Source organism: Mesoplodon bidens, assembly GCF_964165515.1.
Source record: "Mesoplodon bidens genome assembly, chromosome: 17".
NCBI classification, from domain to species: domain Eukaryota; kingdom Metazoa; phylum Chordata; class Mammalia; order Artiodactyla; family Ziphiidae; genus Mesoplodon; species Mesoplodon bidens.
The window spans coordinates 11,177,999-11,196,251 of NC_138174.1; the positions used below are offsets into that span (position 1 = coordinate 11,177,999).

General features: G+C 33.4%; 1 protein-coding gene across 4 annotated transcripts in view; it reads left to right on the top strand.

The window, feature by feature from the left end:
- NBEA (neurobeachin) overlaps positions 1 to 18,253 on the top strand; it is a 613,622-nt gene that overhangs the window by 67,459 nt on the left and 527,910 nt on the right. For all 4 annotated transcript variants that reach the window (XM_081214387.1, XM_081214388.1, XM_081214389.1 and 1 more), the window contains exons 2-6: positions 532 to 763; positions 4,255 to 4,355; positions 4,636 to 4,731; positions 12,190 to 12,311; positions 14,315 to 14,441. In XM_081214387.1, the coding sequence (XP_081070513.1) occupies positions 532 to 763; positions 4,255 to 4,355; positions 4,636 to 4,731; positions 12,190 to 12,311; positions 14,315 to 14,441 (678 nt within the window). The remainder of the gene's footprint in view (positions 1 to 531; positions 764 to 4,254; positions 4,356 to 4,635; positions 4,732 to 12,189; positions 12,312 to 14,314; positions 14,442 to 18,253) is intronic.

The window sequence follows — 18,253 nt, forward strand, 5'->3', positions numbered from 1 at the left end:
CATTTTTAACATTAATTCTATTATTTCAACATTTACTGTAAGTTTGCTAATATATTTTCATGTTTCTTCATATTCTATACATGGAGATTAGACCCACCTATTCTTTTTCAGTTACATCTATTTTATTTGTCAGTCTAGTAATATAAAAGAAAATGAATTTTCATGTCTTAAAATTTATCCTTAGTGATCTCTGCATCTTCTAGTAATTTTCACTTTTCAAAGCCAAAACCTTTTTAAGGGAATTTGTCCAGAATCCCACCTCTTAGTCATTTGCTCTATTTTACTCTATTTTTCTAGATTTGAAATCACATTTTCAAATTGAAAAAAAAATTAGACTTCTCTTTGCTAGTTTTAATTCTTACAGCACCTTTCACTTATCTGTAGTGAAATTTTTATCAAAATTAGTTTCAGGCTAGAAGACTTGAAATTTTTTAGAGTAGCTAATACTTTCTTGCTAGCTAAATATTTGTTTTGCTATTATGTGTAACCTCTCACATTATCACTGGTGATTTTTTTTCTGTTTATTTTTAGCTGGTTGGTGGAGAGTTTGACTTGGAGATGAACTTTATTATCCAGGATGCTGAGAGTATAACATGCATGACAGAGCTTTTGGAACACTGTGATGTCACATGTCAAGCAGAAATATGGAGCATGTTTACAGCCATCCTACGAAAAAGTGTTCGGAATTTACAGACTAGTACAGAAGTTGGGCTAATTGAGCAAGTATTGCTGAAAATGAGTGCTGTAGATGACATGATAGCAGGTATGGGATTATCTGACAGGAAAGTATAATTTAAATGTTTATAAAGATTCATATACTTCTCTTTATATTCTATAGGTTATATAGTTTTGTTGAAGCTACCTTGTTTTAAAATAGATAAGTAGAAATGTATGGGAAATTTGCCTTTTATGTTAAGGGGAAACCTGAAGAATGAAAGATGACTTCTGTATTAGACAAAAATAATTACTATTTTGGTTTTCCAGGTTTTAGAAAATCTCAGTAATGTGGAATAAGTGCTATGAAATCTATCAGAAAAATAAACAGTACCTTTCTATGTAGAACTTAATTAAACCTTTAAATAATTAAAATATTACAATACATATTACATTTCTATAAAATTAGCACTTTATTAGAAGTTCTCTGAACTCCATGTTCTCCAATCTGACATATATGGTACTATGACAGGAGGTGCTAAAAGCCTTTGGACAAGCAGGCTGTAGTTTTTGGAAGTGTCGATTTTACTTTGATATTTTTTTGGAGGAACTTTTGTGTTAAAATAAATGCAGATATATTGTTAATTAGAACATACTATTTGCATGAAATTTCAAGATAAAAATAATAATTTGGTGTTTGTTATGTGTTATTTCAAATAATAATTTTCCTATCTGTAATTCTTCACTGTCAATCCTTTACCCACCTGCAAGTCCATTCTCCTCTGTGGTTAGATGCACTTCAGTAGAAATGTTTTGAAAGATGGTCCCAGAGCAACAGTTATTCCCAGAAAATGAGGAGTTTGAAATGTTGATTCTCTTAAGCCATGAATCTTCCGTATAACTTTCTTCTGACATGAAAAGGTTTCATAATTCTAAAAGTGCTAGTATAATTCCTCACAATATCTGATCATATCTGATCCTTAAAAATAGTTCAACACCAGAAAATCCTCTATAATATTTTGATCTATGCATAATTAATTTTAATATCAGTAGAACAAAACATTAAACAAGAAAAAATGGAATGAAGAATAAAGATCAGTGCTTTTTAAATTTAAGCAATATTTTGAAATTTTTGTTTTTCTTAGAGTATATTAAAATCATTTCTAATTGCTTTCAAGGTGGCATCTATCTCTGTTTAGAATGATTTAGTATTCTCTATATTGGTTACTAATGGTTAACTTCATGAAAAATGAGAATCAAAATTAAAACATCTTTTTGATGAAAATATGGTACCATCTGCAAATTTTAGCATTAACAGGAATTTATATGTATAAACTTATATGTACACATGTTGTATAGAACATCATGTGATCTTTGAATCCTCATATCTGGATTTAAGCCCTAAAAATTCTTTTTCTTTTCTTTCTTTCTTTTTTTTTTTGTAAATAAAGTGCACTTTATAGAATGCACTTTAGAAAATGAGCCACAATTACGAACATACTAGCTTACTGTACATAATTCATGAGCCCTGAGAAGTAAGCTGATAGTAAGCATGATAGTACCACAAAACTTTTCACATTTTCTGTTATACAAAGCTTCTTAATTTCTTTATCCTTTATTCTCATTAATGATGATGTGGATAACACAAATTTTTCACTTTTTGTTATTTAAGTGATGAATAAGTGTTAGAAAAATACCTCTACCTTACTTTTCCGTAGAGAAATTAAAATTTAGATGACATACTAATGAAGGACCAGTAACCACCAAAACACTACTAAGTTTTCACTCTGAGTGTTTTGTAGCATGCTAAGTTCAAAGAAGTTCTTTTCATTTAATAATATGGAGATATAGTATTAGAAGGTGGTTAAACATCTATAGTAAATTGATAAGAGAATTTCATAGTCTTAGTATTTTTTCTCCTTTAAAAATCTGGTACAGAAAAGACCTTTTTTATAGACCTTTTAAACTTTTATTATAAAATTAAAAACTGAGGTGCTTGGCTATCTTATCTGTATAATAAATAAGAAATCTTAATAATTATGTAATTAAATACAAATTTAATAGATCACTTTTTGTGACATACATAGGAGATGCGATAAAGGTTTGGAAATAGAATTCTTTTAAAATAGTATTTGTAGGCATACCTTTAAGAAATCTTCTATGAAGGTTTTGTCATTGCAGCTAATTGCTTAAAAATGCTTTATATTAACTTAGGATTTTAAAGTGCTTGGTTTTTATCTAGAATTTTTTCTTAGAAACAGATATTCTGACTAATGTAGTAACTATGAACATTTTTATTACTTGAATGATGAATGGTCTTTAATTAAAAGATATCTCTTTAAAATGGCATATCCACAGTCACAGGTTTATCGTAGAGATTGCTTACTTATAATGGTGTAAAGTAAGTCAATTCTTTATTGATGAAAATAACCATATTAAATTTCTTATTTGAAATACATACATAATAAATATTTTTAAAGTCTCAAAGTTCAGCTAACTAATCTATGATATTGGATAATGTATAGTACATGTCAATAATTATTTCAACTTATCCTAACCTAACCTATTTTATTAATTGATGATAAATTGTTTATAATGTATATGTGTATTATAATAACTTGCATAGTATCTTTAATTCTTAGGACATGCTTTAGAAATTGAGAAAATGAAGTATAAGTATTTAGATGTTTAATTTCTTGCAAAAAATGATTGATAGAGGTACTATTACAATGTCTAGAGATGAGAAAGTAATCAGAGACAAGAGATTAAATGTATAATTTTTTCTTATTATCTGATGAGCTGGTGTGTCTCTTATATGAACATAAACACATTATCATAATGGATATCACTAGTCAGATGTTCAAATGGTACTTCTATTTAGAGACTAGTAAGTAAGAGTGAGGGCTCTGGAGCCATACTGCCTAGGTTTGAATTTTGACTACCGCTTACTAGAGTGCATTCTTGGGCAGTGTGATTAAGTTATCTATGCTTCACTTTCCTAATTTTTAGAAGGGGATAATAATAATACTTACCTCATAGGCTTGTTATAAGGATTTGTGAAGTTAATGCATGTAAACCACTTGGAATAATGCCAGGCAAGGAGTGAGTGCCCCAAATTGTTGTTAATGGGCCAAGGACTATTTCAAGAATGTACTTTATTAAGAGTAGATAATTCTAAAAGAAAATGTGGTTAACCATCACTTTTTCATTTGAAAATAACAAATTTACAATGCTAAATCATTGTACCATTGCATTGTTTTGCCTACTTTTCCCAGCAGATTTGTGTGTGTGTGTGTGCATGTATGTGTGTGTATTCTGGGAATTTATAAAATTCATTTTATATAATTTTTCAAAGAGAACTTAATTGAAATGGTAATTCTGATGGGAAGAAAATCCTAAAATTCAAATATAATTTTTTGCTTATCTGATGAATTAAAAATTGTTAATTAAAACAGCTATTCGTGAGGACATTTAGCTATAATACATATCCATATATATGTAGAAATGACAAGGTAACTCTTGCTCTTTCAAAAAGTATATTTACCTTGACAGATGGCAGCTCATGACTAGAGTTCAGAATAACTTTATTTTCCTTTGAAGATCTTCTAGTTGATATGTTGGGGGTTCTTGCCAGCTACAGCATCACTGTCAAGGAGTTGAAGCTTTTATTCAGCATGCTTCGAGGAGAAAGTGGAATCTGGGTAAGCCGTGGTCAGAGGGAAAAGTATTCAATATCCTGGGTAAGCCGTGGTCAGAGGGAAAAGTATTCAATATCAGTGCATTAATACTTAATGTTCAACAGTTCGTCTCTAGAGAACTATAAACTTGAATTTGTAATGGAAATTGTTCCTCTTAAAGAGTTTATTAAACGATTTAAAATTAATTTTCTTTCAAGTTAGAAAACATTCTGGTGCTTAAGGTGATATATTAGGTATTTTTGTTAAATTTGTACAGTGACATTTCTTTTTCTTGTTTCCTTAGCCAAGACATGCAGTAAAATTATTATCAGTTCTTAATCAGATGCCACAAAGACATGGTCCTGATACTTTTTTCAATTTCCCCGGTTGTAGTGCTGCGGTAAGTTTTAAATACATATGTTTGGTTTTATTTCTTTTAAGTCAACTCTGTGAAGGTATAATTTACATACAGTAAAATTCCCCAATTTAAAAAGTACAGTTTGTTGAGTTTTGAATAGTCCTGTAACCACCATGACAGTCATGATTTAGAACAATTCTGTCACCCACCAAAATTCCCTTGTGTCTCTTTGAAGCCTGTTCCCTCTCCCTAGGCTGTCCCTTGCAACCTTTGATTTATTTTGTGTTTGTATAATTCTATCTTTTCTAGAGTTTCATATAAATAAAATCATATAGTGTGTAGTCTTTTCTGCCAGGCTTCTTTTACTTACCGTAATGCTTTTGAGATTATCCATGTTGTAGTTTATCAGTAATTCCATTCCTTTTTATTCTGAGTAGTATTACATTTTATGGATATACCACAGTTTATCCATTCACTAGTTGATGGACTTTTGGGTTTTCAGTTTTTGGTTATTGTAAATAAATCTGCTAGGTCTTGAATAAAGGTCTTCTGCAGGTATGTATTTTTATCTCTTGAGTAAATATGAAAGAGTGAGATTGCTAGTTTTTATGTTAAGTATGTATTTCATTTCATGATAAATATGCAAATTGCTTTTTCTGTAGTGAAAAATTTTGCATCCCCATCAGCAGTGTATGAAAATCCCAGTTGATCTGCATCCTGGACATTGTGTCTTTTTAATTTGCAGCATGTAAATGGCACCTCATTGTAGTTTTAATTTTGTATTGCCCTTATGACTGATGTTGAACATTTTTCATGTGTTTATTAGCCATTCTTAAATCTTTTGTGATGTTTGTGTTCAAATCTTCTGTTCACTTAAAAAAATGTGATTATTTGTCTTGTTATCTTAAGAGTTCATTATATATTCAGGGTGTAAGTTAATTTGGAAATGTGTTTGTCAAACATTTTCTCCCAGTCTGATGCTTGTCTTTTTATTTTCTTAACAATATTTCTTGAAGTACAAAAGATTTTAATTTTGATGGAGTTCAATTAAAATTTCCTTTCTTTTATGACACATGCTTTTGTAATCTAAGAAATCGGTATAAACCAAGGTCACAGGATTTTTTTCTCTTAGGCATTCTACTGAAAGTTGTGTTGTTTTACCTCTTATGTTTAGGTCTGTGATCCCTTTTGTTTAAATTTTTAAAACATGATGTGAGGGAAGGTTGGAGGTTAAGTTTTGTTTGTTTAACATATGACTATCAAATTGTTTCAAAGCCATTTGTTGAAGAGACAGTTCTTTTCACATTGGATTGTGTTGGCACCTTTCTTGAAAACTATCTGGCCGTGTTTGTGTGGATCTAGCTCTGAGTACTCCAATTTATGGGACACAATATATCTCTCCCTTTATTTCATTTTCTTTGATGTTTCAGTGTTTTACAGTTTTCAGCATGTCTGTCTTAAGCATCTTTTGTTAAATTCATTCACAAATATTCCATATTGCTTTATGCTAGTATATAAAAATGCAAATTTTTTGGTATACTGACCTTATATCCTGAGACTTTGCTAAACTCACTTACTTGTCCTAGCAGTTTTTTTTAGTAGATGCCTCTTTATTTCGTTTTGTACCTTATTGCACTGGCTAGGACCTTCAATTAGTAATCGTAACAGTCTTGACTTATTCTCAGTCTTGGGGAAAGCATTAAGTATTTCAACATTAAGTATACTATTAGCGTTAGGTTTTAAGATATATCCTTTATCAGACTGAGGAAATTCCTTTCTATTCCTATTTACTGGTTTTTTTTTTCATCATCAGTAAGTTAATATCAGTGTTGAATTTTATCAAATGCTTTTTCTGATTTTATTGAAATGATCATATAGTTTTTCTTCTTAATCTTTATTAATGTGATGAATTACAGTGACTGATATTTCAGTGTTAAGTCACCTTTGCATTCCTAGGATAAAAACTGCTTGATCGCAGTGTAATAACCTTTTCATACAACACTGGATTTGATTTGCTAACATATTGCTAAGAAACTTTGCAATTACTTCTATGAGTGATTTGATGATCTGTTTTTCTTTTCCTGTGATATCTTTCTCCAGTTTTGATGTTAGGGTAATTCCTCATAAAATGAGTTGGGAAGTATTTGTTTCTCACTATTGAAGAGTTTGTGTAGAACTGATAATACTTATTCTTGAATGTATGCTGGAATTCACTATTGAAGCCATGTGGGTCTGGAGTTCTGTTTGTGGGAAGGTTTTAAACTACGAACTTAAGTTCTGTAGTAGATATAGGGAAATTTTCTATTTGTTTTGAGTAAGCATTGGTAGTGTGTGTCTTTCAAGTAATTGTCCAGTTAATCTAAGTTGTTGAATATATTGACATAGTTGTTAATCATATTCCCTATTATCCTTTTAATGTCTATAGGATATGTATTGATGCCTCCTCTTTCATTCTTGTTCCAATCAGTCTGGCTGGAAGTTTATCCATTTTGTTGTTCTTTTCAACTAGCTTTCTCAGTAAGCTTGATTTCATCATTTTAATATACATGGTAGCATTGTAGAGCATATGTGTAATTTTTGGCTAGAAGAACCGGTTTTGATTTCTGAATCCTCTAGTTCATTACTGTAGAGGACTAGTCCTTAGTGTTTCCTAGCTTACTTTCATGTAAAATATTAGCATTTTATAATGGAATAGGGTTATTGTGAGCCTGTACTGAAATAATATACTATTTAAGCACTATATAAGTTGTAAAACATAATGTAAATATTTATTGCTCTTTGGTTATTACAGGTACTTAAATGTCCTTTCAATCTCCTATTTCATCAACCATTATCCTAATTTTATATTTTTTCCTGACTATTTTGTTACTAATCTTTTAAGTTACAGTTTCCACCAATTGTGAAACAAAAATAGGAAAGTTAAAATAAAAACAAAACACTTTCAAGATGGAAGCAAATCATTTTACATATCAGTTTGTTAGTGTAGAGCATATATAATATGTATGTATATTGTGGTACTTAGCAGAGAAAACACTGTTGCTGTCCCTAAGGGGATGAGGGTTCTTTTATATGTAATAGTTCTACTTATACACATATGTATTTCTAATACATTTTACAGAGCTGTTGTTGACCTGACATCTGATAGATTTCAGTCTAAGGTATGGGGAAGAAGAGCAAAGTGTTTTGACTGAAACATAAGCAAGTTGCTGTTTTATATATAGAATTAACAAAGTTTAATTAAAATGGAATTAATAACTCTGTTTTAATAAATTGCCTGAATTGCCTCAGTAAGATGGCAGTTAATGCTGTTTTTAGCCATTTCGTCACCAATTACCTATTGGTATGCAATGCATTTTACACACACATACACACACACACAGATAATTTTATTTATATGTTAGTAGTAGTGTATGGTTGAATTGTTTTTGCTCAGGGGATATTGGTGGACTTATACTATCTCTTCCGCCTTTCCTGGTTTTTCCTGCATCACTCATTTCCATAAAGGGTAGTTTGGATCAAGAGTATATTCTTTGTAGAGGAGGAAGCAGGGAAGGAACTAGAACTTTTATAACTATTATTTCATTTGAGTCATACAAACTATATAAGATAAATGATATTATTGTTGTTACATCAGTTGAGAAAACTAAGTAAGCCTCTACAGTATAGCATTGTTCAGAGTCTTAAAGTAGAGTCACAACCTGAACCAAAATTTGTCTGGCCTTAAATCCAGCGTTTCATTTAACAACGGATTGGCTAATTTTCAGACATGTTACTTCTGCTATTGAACTGCTGAGAAATTCAGATAGGAGCTGATTTTAAAACCCTTACCATTACAGTGTGTTTGATAATCTGCTTCTGGATGAGCATGAACCAGTGCCATCTTAGTAACAAGAGGGTACATACTGTTTGGACCACTGCTCATAGCAGTGCCTTTGGATGATTAAAATCATGATACAACTTACTTTCCCTCTAAAATAACCATATATGCTAGGCCTTCTGAATTGTATTCTATATTGTGGAGATGCCTTACTATGAGCCTGCTGCCGCCATATGAGCAGTTTGGTAATACTTACAGGGAGTTAGTTGAATTCTACAGTGATCAGTGTAAAGGTGAATGACAAATGTAAGATGGCATTTTACGTGCTCTGTGACCTTTATGGATATACTATATAGATTTGCTTTTCATGATTATGATCTATTTCTTGAATTTGCTTAATTTAAGAAATAGTACACTTTTCTATTCACTGAAATAGTTAACTGAAAACATCCTATCTGAAATCATTTTTTTTGCAAATTGCAACAGATAAGAATATAAATTTTGGAGTCAGCTAGTCTAGGAGACAGTGAGGGATATAGATTTCAGAGTCCGATGGACTCACTGGGCACAATGAGGGATACCCAATTGTGGATACCAAAGTATTGTAGAAGGAAATACAGAGGAAATGTGAAGGCAGCTTAAATCCAAAATCACGGAGATAGTCCAAAGGTCATGCCGTTATCGCCATGGGATTAGAAGGAAATATAAAGAGTCTAGAAAATGGGTGATCAGGCACAAACGGTTGGGGAGTAAATGGGCCTGGATTCCACGTAAGGCAGTACTCTACAAAGTTAGCTTTTGTGCCTTAAGGGAGAGTGTATGCATCAGTTAAAGAGTTGAAAAAGGCTAGGGATACAATGTGTACTGTAAGAAGGAGCTGGTTGGTAGGTAAGTAGGAGCAGGAAGTTGAGGCATACCCTCTAGAAATGGGAGAGTTCAGATCCCTAAAACATTTTTTCTAGCTGTTACATATTGAAGACTATACTTCAGTAAAAATATAATAAATTTAAAATACATATGTAATAAAAAATAGTTTTAAGACAATGTCCTTGAGTAGAGGTAACTGTCTTGTTGAAGAGATTGGCCATAATAAAGATCCTTATTTATCTATGGAATTTTTAGAAGTCCACAATGAAACTGAGAAAAATGCAGTCCTAGAGCCTCTTAGGTGTTTCATACCAGTTGTAGCAAGGCCAAAGACTATTATTATTTCATTATCACTAAAGCTTATTAGCTTTTCCTTTTGTGAGATTTTTTTCTTTTTTCTGTTGTATTTTGGTTCACTAGTGTTTGCAACTGAATGTGATTTAGAACTCTTTCAGTCCTACTGTGGTGGAAGTGTAGTTCTGGAAAACTTGAAGAACAGCTTGTCTCAAATTCTTTGCTGTATCTCTTAGTTTAATGCAGCGTATAAGTTCCAATGTGGGGCTCAGTAGACCAGATGATGAGACTGATGATATAGAAAGTGCTAGGGCCACTGGTTGGAAGTAAGAGATCTCTTGGGCATGTGGAGTAATGGGGGAAAAGAGAAGGAATGGGCTGCACTCTGCATGCTTATTAACGCCGCTATGATAGTGCTGTCATGGACTGCTGTGGCTGGTATGGAAGGGCACTTGGGTATGCTGGTTGTGGCCAGAGGTTGGAAACCATGAATCTGCCCGTTCCAATCGTGTTCCACAGGCATTATGAGCAAATTAATATATTTGTTAAGCTATTATTATAATTCTATAGAATCACTTTACTTTTCAATGTCCTCAATAAATATTTCTCCTGTTTACCTTGGTACTCTGAAGCAGCTATAGTAAGTGAAGTCTGGATTAGTGAAGCTTATGGAGGTATTAACCAGCAGTAAACTTGGCAAGAATTGCATTTTGCTAGCAAACAAAAAAAACAAAGTAAAATATTTCCCTTTTTAAAAAGTCGAAAAAAGGCTGTATTGACAATTAAAGTGCCTGGACTAATTGCTTAAATATTAAAATCTGAAAGGACATTGTATAGGAAAATTTTTATTCATTGTTAGGGTTTGAGTCTTCATTTGAAATGGTATGTGTGTTTATGTGTTTTTGTGTATGTGTTTTCGTTTTGTTTTTATGCAGCAGGCGCTTTGCCACTTTGAGATTTTTCATTGATCACATATTGATTATTTTCTATGTCTTAAGTCTCAATGCTGGGAGTATAAACTATATTTCTTACTCTTTGGGAACTCATTGGTAGACACAAAAGCAGCTTGTTAGAATAAGCTATTGTAGATTTAGGTACTAAGTGCTATGGGAAAACAATGAAAAGAGAAACTAGGCTGGGGTGAAGTCCAGGAAAGCTTCACAGGAGAAGGAGATATTAGCCTGGTATTGAGGGTAATTGGGCTCTTGTTGGAGGAAGTGTTTTGCACAGAAGTAGCATCATGTACAAAAAGGGGAGCTCTAACAGAACAGGGGAACAGCTGCTATGTTTAGATATACTTTGGAAAGTGGGGTAAGGTACAAGAAGAGAATAAGATTGAAAGGGTTTGTTGGAGCCACAATATGTGTGAACAGCCTTGTATAACCTGAAGAAATTTAAACTTCATTTTATATGCAGAGGATTTTTATATGGAAGCTATATGTTATATTTGAGTAAGGTCATTATCAGCAATATGAAGGATCTGTTTGGAGGAACAGATCAGTTATAAAATCATAAACGGGGGCTTCCCTTGTGGTGCGGTGGTTAAGAATCTGCCCGCCAATGCAGGGGACACGGGTTCAAGCCCTGGTCCGGGAAGATCCCACATGCCGCGGAACAACTAAGTCCGTTCGCCACAACTACTGAGCCTGCGCCCTAGAGCCCATGCTCGGCAACAAGAGAAGCCACCGCAATGAGAAAGAAGCCCGTGCACCACAACGAAGAGTAGCCCCCACTCGCCGCAACTAGAGAAAGCCTGCGCTCAGCAATGAAGACCCAACATCGCCAAAAATAAAATAAATAAATTTTTAAAAAATCATAAAGGGTACTTATCTTTTATGTGAAGGAATTTAGATACCTCATAGAAAGATAAGTAAATCCACTCGTGTTTTTTTGTCTTCAAGTCAAGTTATATATCACTTTCTCATTTTTTCCTTAGAATGTCTAGATTTTTTTTATTACTATTACCAACTGAATATTATTCCTTCCCTACTTGTGAGTGGATTTGAATTGTTTTTGGTCATAAATTTCAATGGTTCAGTTTCTGAATGATAAATCTTTTGCTTTTGTATTAATATTTCTTAATTCTTACATTTCTTCAGTATTTATTCCATTAACTTCTCTATTGCTTTTGGATTTGAAAATTCAGCTTTCTTTAATCAAGTGAAATATTACTGAAAACCTAACATAAACTATAGAAAACTGAAAATTCTGGAGCATATGTATAAGGGACTGTATATTGGTGAACTTGGAGGTGGACTTCTTGGAATACAGTCTGAACCCTACTACGTAACTTAGATATGAAACTTGATTCATTGAATATTTGAAAATAATGCTTCTAGAGTCAAAAAACAATATTAATAGATTATCTTAATATGATAATAGTTTCTATTTTTGTATTTGTCCATGATTCTTTGATATTTATACCTTCATTGTTTTTTAATCTGTGGAAGCCATACTTGACCTTAGTTACTATTACATTTTCTTTAACTGATACTTTTGTATCTTTTTCCATTACCTTGTAGGCAATTGCTTTGCCTCCTATTGCAAAGTGGCCTTATCAGAATGGCTTCACCCTAAACACTTGGTTTCGTATGGATCCATTAAATAACATTAATGTTGATAAGGATAAACCTTATCTTTATTGGTAAGTAATATATTTAATTTTAGTACTTTTGTCTTAAGCATTTCAATCTTGTAAATATGTAATAGTGTCAAGTGTCAAGGCAACATATTAAATAGAATAAGTAAATAAATATATATATGTTAAAACTACAAAGATACAGTTATGTCCGTTTATTTTATTCATTTTTTGCTGTTGATTCTAGGCAACCTGCCTCACTATTTTTTTCCTCAATTACATTTTAAGAGTCAGGGGTTACAGACCTCCTATCTCCAGTCTGCATAGATCAATTGTGTGTTCTTAGTGAAAAAAAAAACCCAAAACAACAACAACAAACTCCTACCAGATTTCATTCACTTTGCTTTTTGACTTAACATGGTTCTGTGAGCGTAATTAAGGTATGCTTTAAAAATATTGGTTTTGATAACCATGTGAGAAGTTATAATTAGATAAGATTAATTATTTGGTAGATAACTAACAGAATGGATTCATCAACCCAACAATGGGTTGACCTGTAAGGACTCGGAACTTGATAATTTTAGTTTACCAATAATGCCAAGTAATAAGAACATCAAAGTTCCGTTTGTTACCTTACTATATGTACTAGGCATTATAAGTGCTTACATGTATTGCCTCATTTCATACTTGCCATGCTCTGAAATAAGATTGCCTGAGTTTAAGTTCTGCCTCTACCATTTACTGTTTATCCTGTGCTTTGGTGTCTTCAACTGTAAAATGAGGATAATAATGGTACCTATCACATAGGATTTAATGGTAGCATAATATTTAAAGTGCTTTTTGTACAATGACTGTTCAGAAATGTGAGTGTAGAAAAATGTGAGCTATTAATAACTTGTAAACTCTATTACAAAAGGTTATATATGGATAGTAATGAGAGAGAGTTTTAACAAGCATCTGAACTTCCAAACATAAATGGGGATGAACTTCAGAAAGGTCATTTTGGGGGCTTCTCTGGTGGTGCAGTGGTTAAGAATCCACCTGCCAATGCAGGGGACATGGGTTTGATCTCTGGTCCAGGAAGATCCCATATGCCGCAGAGCAACTAAGCCTGTGTGCCACAACTACTGAGCCTGTGCTCTAGAGCCCACGAGCCATGACTACTGAAGCCCAGGTGCCTAGAGCCCGTGCTCCGCAACAAGAGAAGCCACTGCAATGAGAAGCCCGCGCACCACAACGAAGAGTAGCCCCTGCTCGCTGCAACTAGAGAAAGCCCACAGGCAGCAACGAAGACCCAGCACAGCCAAAAAAAAAAGTCATCTCTAAATGCTCACTGTGCCATACAAGATGTGATACCATTTACATAAGATCATATGTTGTGTACATTTCAAAAAAAAGAAGAAAGCTCATTTTGGGAGATCATATTTTTATTTCAATAATACTGTCATTTGTCAAAGCATTTACAGGTTTTGTTCTTTTTTTTTTTTTTAGTATATATTGTGATTGAATTCACAGCTGGAGGACTGCTCCTCTAGAAGAAAATAACTATATTTCATAGTCACATCTTTTTTCTTTTTTTGAGTGAAAATGTATTCCTTTGCTTGATTACCTACGTTATTTATCAAAATTGGCTGTGACTTTTTTTTTGGTAAAGTTGTAAGCTATTTTCAAAGATATAGTAGAATTAAAGAGCAAGTTGATTTTGAAAACATTAACTGTGTACATGATTTCTGTATTTGTTAATTCCAGGTGGTCATTGAAGGTATATGAAATCTACTTGGTAGGCTTTTGTTGGCTATTAATTTGTTTTTATGTATTTGTGATGTTTTAAATTGAAATATTAATAGGTTCTATAGTCTTCTGTTTTCCCAATTTAAATGCCTTCTTTTAGCTGTTCTAAACTTTTCATGTTTTAGTCTTTATTTGGTACATGTAATACCCCTTCTACTCTATAGGGATGTAAGTTTTATTTTTATAATTATGTTTTATATTATTTGTATAATACTAATCTTTAGATATATTGTTCTTTGTCACAGAGGATATTATACTATTCTCAGTTTTCTTTGCAGTTTTCGTACTAGCAAAGGAGTTGGTTACTCTGCTCATTTCGTTGGCAATTGCCTGATAGTCACATCACTGAAGTCCAAAGGAAAAGGTTTTCAGCACTGTGTGAAGTATGATTTTCAACCACGCAAGGTAGGTATAAGTAAATTATCTATTGAGAATGACACAATTCACCATTCCCACTCTTAAAACTCACCTATTATGACTTCTGTAATATTCTCTTTTATTGGTTTTCTCGTGACTCCTACTGCTTTCCTCTTATCCTTATCTGCATTTTCTTTCTACTTTTCTATCTAACTTTTTTTTTTTTTTTTTTTTTTTTTTTTTTTTTTGCGGTAGGCGGGCCTCTCACTGTTGTGGCCTCTCCCCTTGCAGAGCACAGGCTCCGGATGCGCAGGCTCAGCAGCCATGGCTCACGGGCCTAGCCGCTCTGCGGCATGTGGGATCCTCCCAGACCGGGTCACGAACCCGCGTCCCCTGCATCGGCAGGCGGACTCCCAACCACTGCGCCACCAGGGAAGCCCTTCTATCTAACTTTTGACATAAAAAGATCAGGCACCTGACCTCTCTCATTCTCTTGCTGTGATCTGTTGTATGGCATTCTTTCAGTGAACATTCAGTATGTATTTACTGAGTGCCAGACACTGTTGTAGGCACAGGAGATACGACAGTGAACAAAACAGACAGCATCCTTGCTTTTGTGGAGCTTATGTTTTTTCGGGAATTTTTATTCAGTTTTATGATAGCTTTCCTCTCTTATTCTTATTTCCAGAGCTTTATTCTTATATTCCCATCTCCCTATGAGATATGGCCAAGTGAATGTCTTTCTGGCCCTGCAGCCTTAGAATGTGTAACATTGAATTTGCCATCCCAGTCCCATATCATTCATGTTCTTAAGTCCTCTGATTTTTTTTTTTCTTTTCTTTTTCTTTTTTTGCGGTATGCGGGCCTCTCACTGTTGTGGCCTCTCCCGTGGCGGAGCACAGGCTCCAGATGCGCAGGCTCAGCGGCCATGGCTCACGGGTCCAGCCGCTCCACGGCACGTGGGATCTTCCCGGACCGGGGCACGAACCCGTGTCCCCTGCATCGTCAGGCGGACTCTCAACCACTGCGCCACCAGGGAAGCCCAAGTCCTCTGTTTTGATTAAGAGGCTACTGTCTTCATAGTAGTGGGGACTTGAGTCAGCTTCAGCCCCTCTTTGATCTTTATATCAGTCAGTTAAATTTCCAAGTCCTATACTTAGTATCGCTGAAATACAGCTTTCACCTTTATAAAATTCTTTACATGTTGCTTAAATTCCTCATATTGCTCTCTTTTTATCTTGGACCCTCTGTCTCCTCCTCTTCCTCCTCCTGATTTATATTCCTGATCATATTATTTCACTGTTCAAACCAATCATTTACTTCTTACTTACTACAGAATAAATTAAAAATTTTAGCCTAGTCTTTCATGATTTGGATTTTATTTTCAGCTCTTTACTTAAACCTTTTATTTTGGCAAAACTGAGCTGATATACATGCTTCACTTTTTTATCTTTTCCTTTTCAAATGTTCGGTCTCTGGCCTGAAATACATTTACTTGTCCCCTTACTCTCAGCTCTAGGTCTTAAATCCCACCCCATTGTTATGTTCCATTTCACATAAGATTTCCATGGAATCCGTCCCTGATTTGCCTTGCTTTGCTCCCCAGATACAGTCTCTCTTTCTGCATATTATTTCAGTATTTCTTATGGCTGTTATTTCTTTTAAACCTTTATTATTCATTTATATGTGCATTATTTAGTAATTATTGAGACTAAGCTAATGTGTTAGATTCAATTTTGTATTTCCTCATATGCCTAACACAGAATATTGAACTTGGTAGACTATCAATGATATATGTTAGATAAATAAGTAAAATATGACTTTAACAACCAAAAACCCTTTTGTTTCCTAAAGGAGTAAGTTACATTTATTTGGACAGCTAATTTATATTGAGCAGTTTATTTCCCCGTATTATGAAATAAATGAGGTATTACTATTGATACAGTGACAAAAAGGGCATGCCTTGTGATCAGTGCTTCTTTGTAGGTAAGTATCCCAAGAACCTTTTCCATGTGGCAGTAAGAAGAAAAGTAGTCATGGCAATAAAGACCAAGTAATTTAGGTTGTTGCTATGTTATACACATTTAAAATCTAAAGCTTACTAGCCTTTTTTGTTGTTGTTCCAGCATAATAATGCATATTGCAAAGCTAAGTTAATTTTTGGAATTGTAGAGAATAGAGCAATATCCATGACCATTAAGAGAGATTTTATGCTTTTTGAAAAAGTGTTTTGCACAGGTTTAATGGAAAACACAGTTAACTTCAAATGCCAACAACTGCCACATTCTTAGATCTTCATTCTGATCCTAAAATTTTGGTATATATTATATATAATTTATTTATAATATATTATTATATATAATTTGTGTATAATATGTAAATGTACTATATAATATACAGAAATTATGCAGTATCTTTTAAATTTTCTTTACATCTATGAAAACAATATTAAAGTATTTCAACAATCATTATTAATTCAAAGATTATTCCAAGGCAAACTTTTATATGAACTTTGTGACTTTAATTGTAGATCTGAGGAATTATGTTACTCTAATTATAATTCTACCTTCTTCTCTCCCTTTCCTCATTTACCTCCTCCTCCGTCTCTCCTCCCTCCTTTACCTCCTTCTCTTTTGCTCATCCTTTTCATCTCCCTTTTCTTTCCCCTTCTTCTCCTCTTCCTCCTCTCTCTTTTCTTATTCTTCTTCCTCCTTCTTCCTCTAACCTTATTTGGTTTAGGTAACAGAACCAGTGTTAGACTAGAGATTCAAACTTCAGAGTAACTGGTTAGTGTATGTGTGTGTATGCTGTCCTCCACTATGGATTTATAGATGATGAACTCCCTTTCTAAGTCTAATGTTAAACTTCCAGGTTTGGTAATACAGAGAGACTTTTCTTAAGGGAGATTCAGCTGATCCTAGCAGCCCTGAATCTTGTTTCCTGAGATTGAAGGTTTCACTAAATTCAGCTTCGTCAGTAATGCTGGCTTCAAGGAGAGGGATGTTGCTCTCCTGTTAATGTTTTGACCCATGAAATATACCTTTGCTTAATATCCGCTAGAATATGGATATTCAGAGACCAAGTTGAAACATACTTTTAAAAGTCTGTTTAAAGGTAAAGAATAACAAGAGGAAATGCAGAGAAATATGCAACTGTATCATTAGATATATAGATATAATTCACTCATTATCAGCTGGGATTTACTAGAAAGATCTTTCTTTTGTTTACCGGACTCCATCTTCTGCCACAGTAACCAAACATTTGAAAGTCCAGAGTCTAAAAAAACAAGGGACAGAAGTATAGTTCTCCATATATACACTAATATGTATAAGATGGATAACTAATAAGAACCTGCTGTATAAAAAAAATAAGAAGTATAGTTCTCCTTCCCACATGTTTAAGGCCTGGTCCCCCTTCCAGGTTCAAGGGTCTTTCTTGGATATAGAGCAGTGGTTTTGTTCACCTTCTTCAGGGCATACTCTACCCCTTATCCACAGGAACAACCATAACAGATTTGATGAGCCCATATAAGGTGGTGAGAAAGAAAAAGAATGATTCTTTTTCTTTCTTTTTTGTTTGTTTTCTTGTTTGCTTATGATCCCATGTGTATTGTGCCACATACTGAAGAAAATATTATTTTGGAGGGGGTTTTCAAATATATAGTTTTATTTTTACATGAGTCTAATAAAAATCTTTCTCTTATGTAAGGGATAGTTTAATAATTATTTCTATTAAAGAACATCAATTTAACAATAATTCATTAATATATACTTAGAAAATAGCTTAAAAGCAATGATTCTAAATAAATTTATACATTAGAATGGGAGTTATTTTTTTCTTGATACAAATCCCACTTTTTT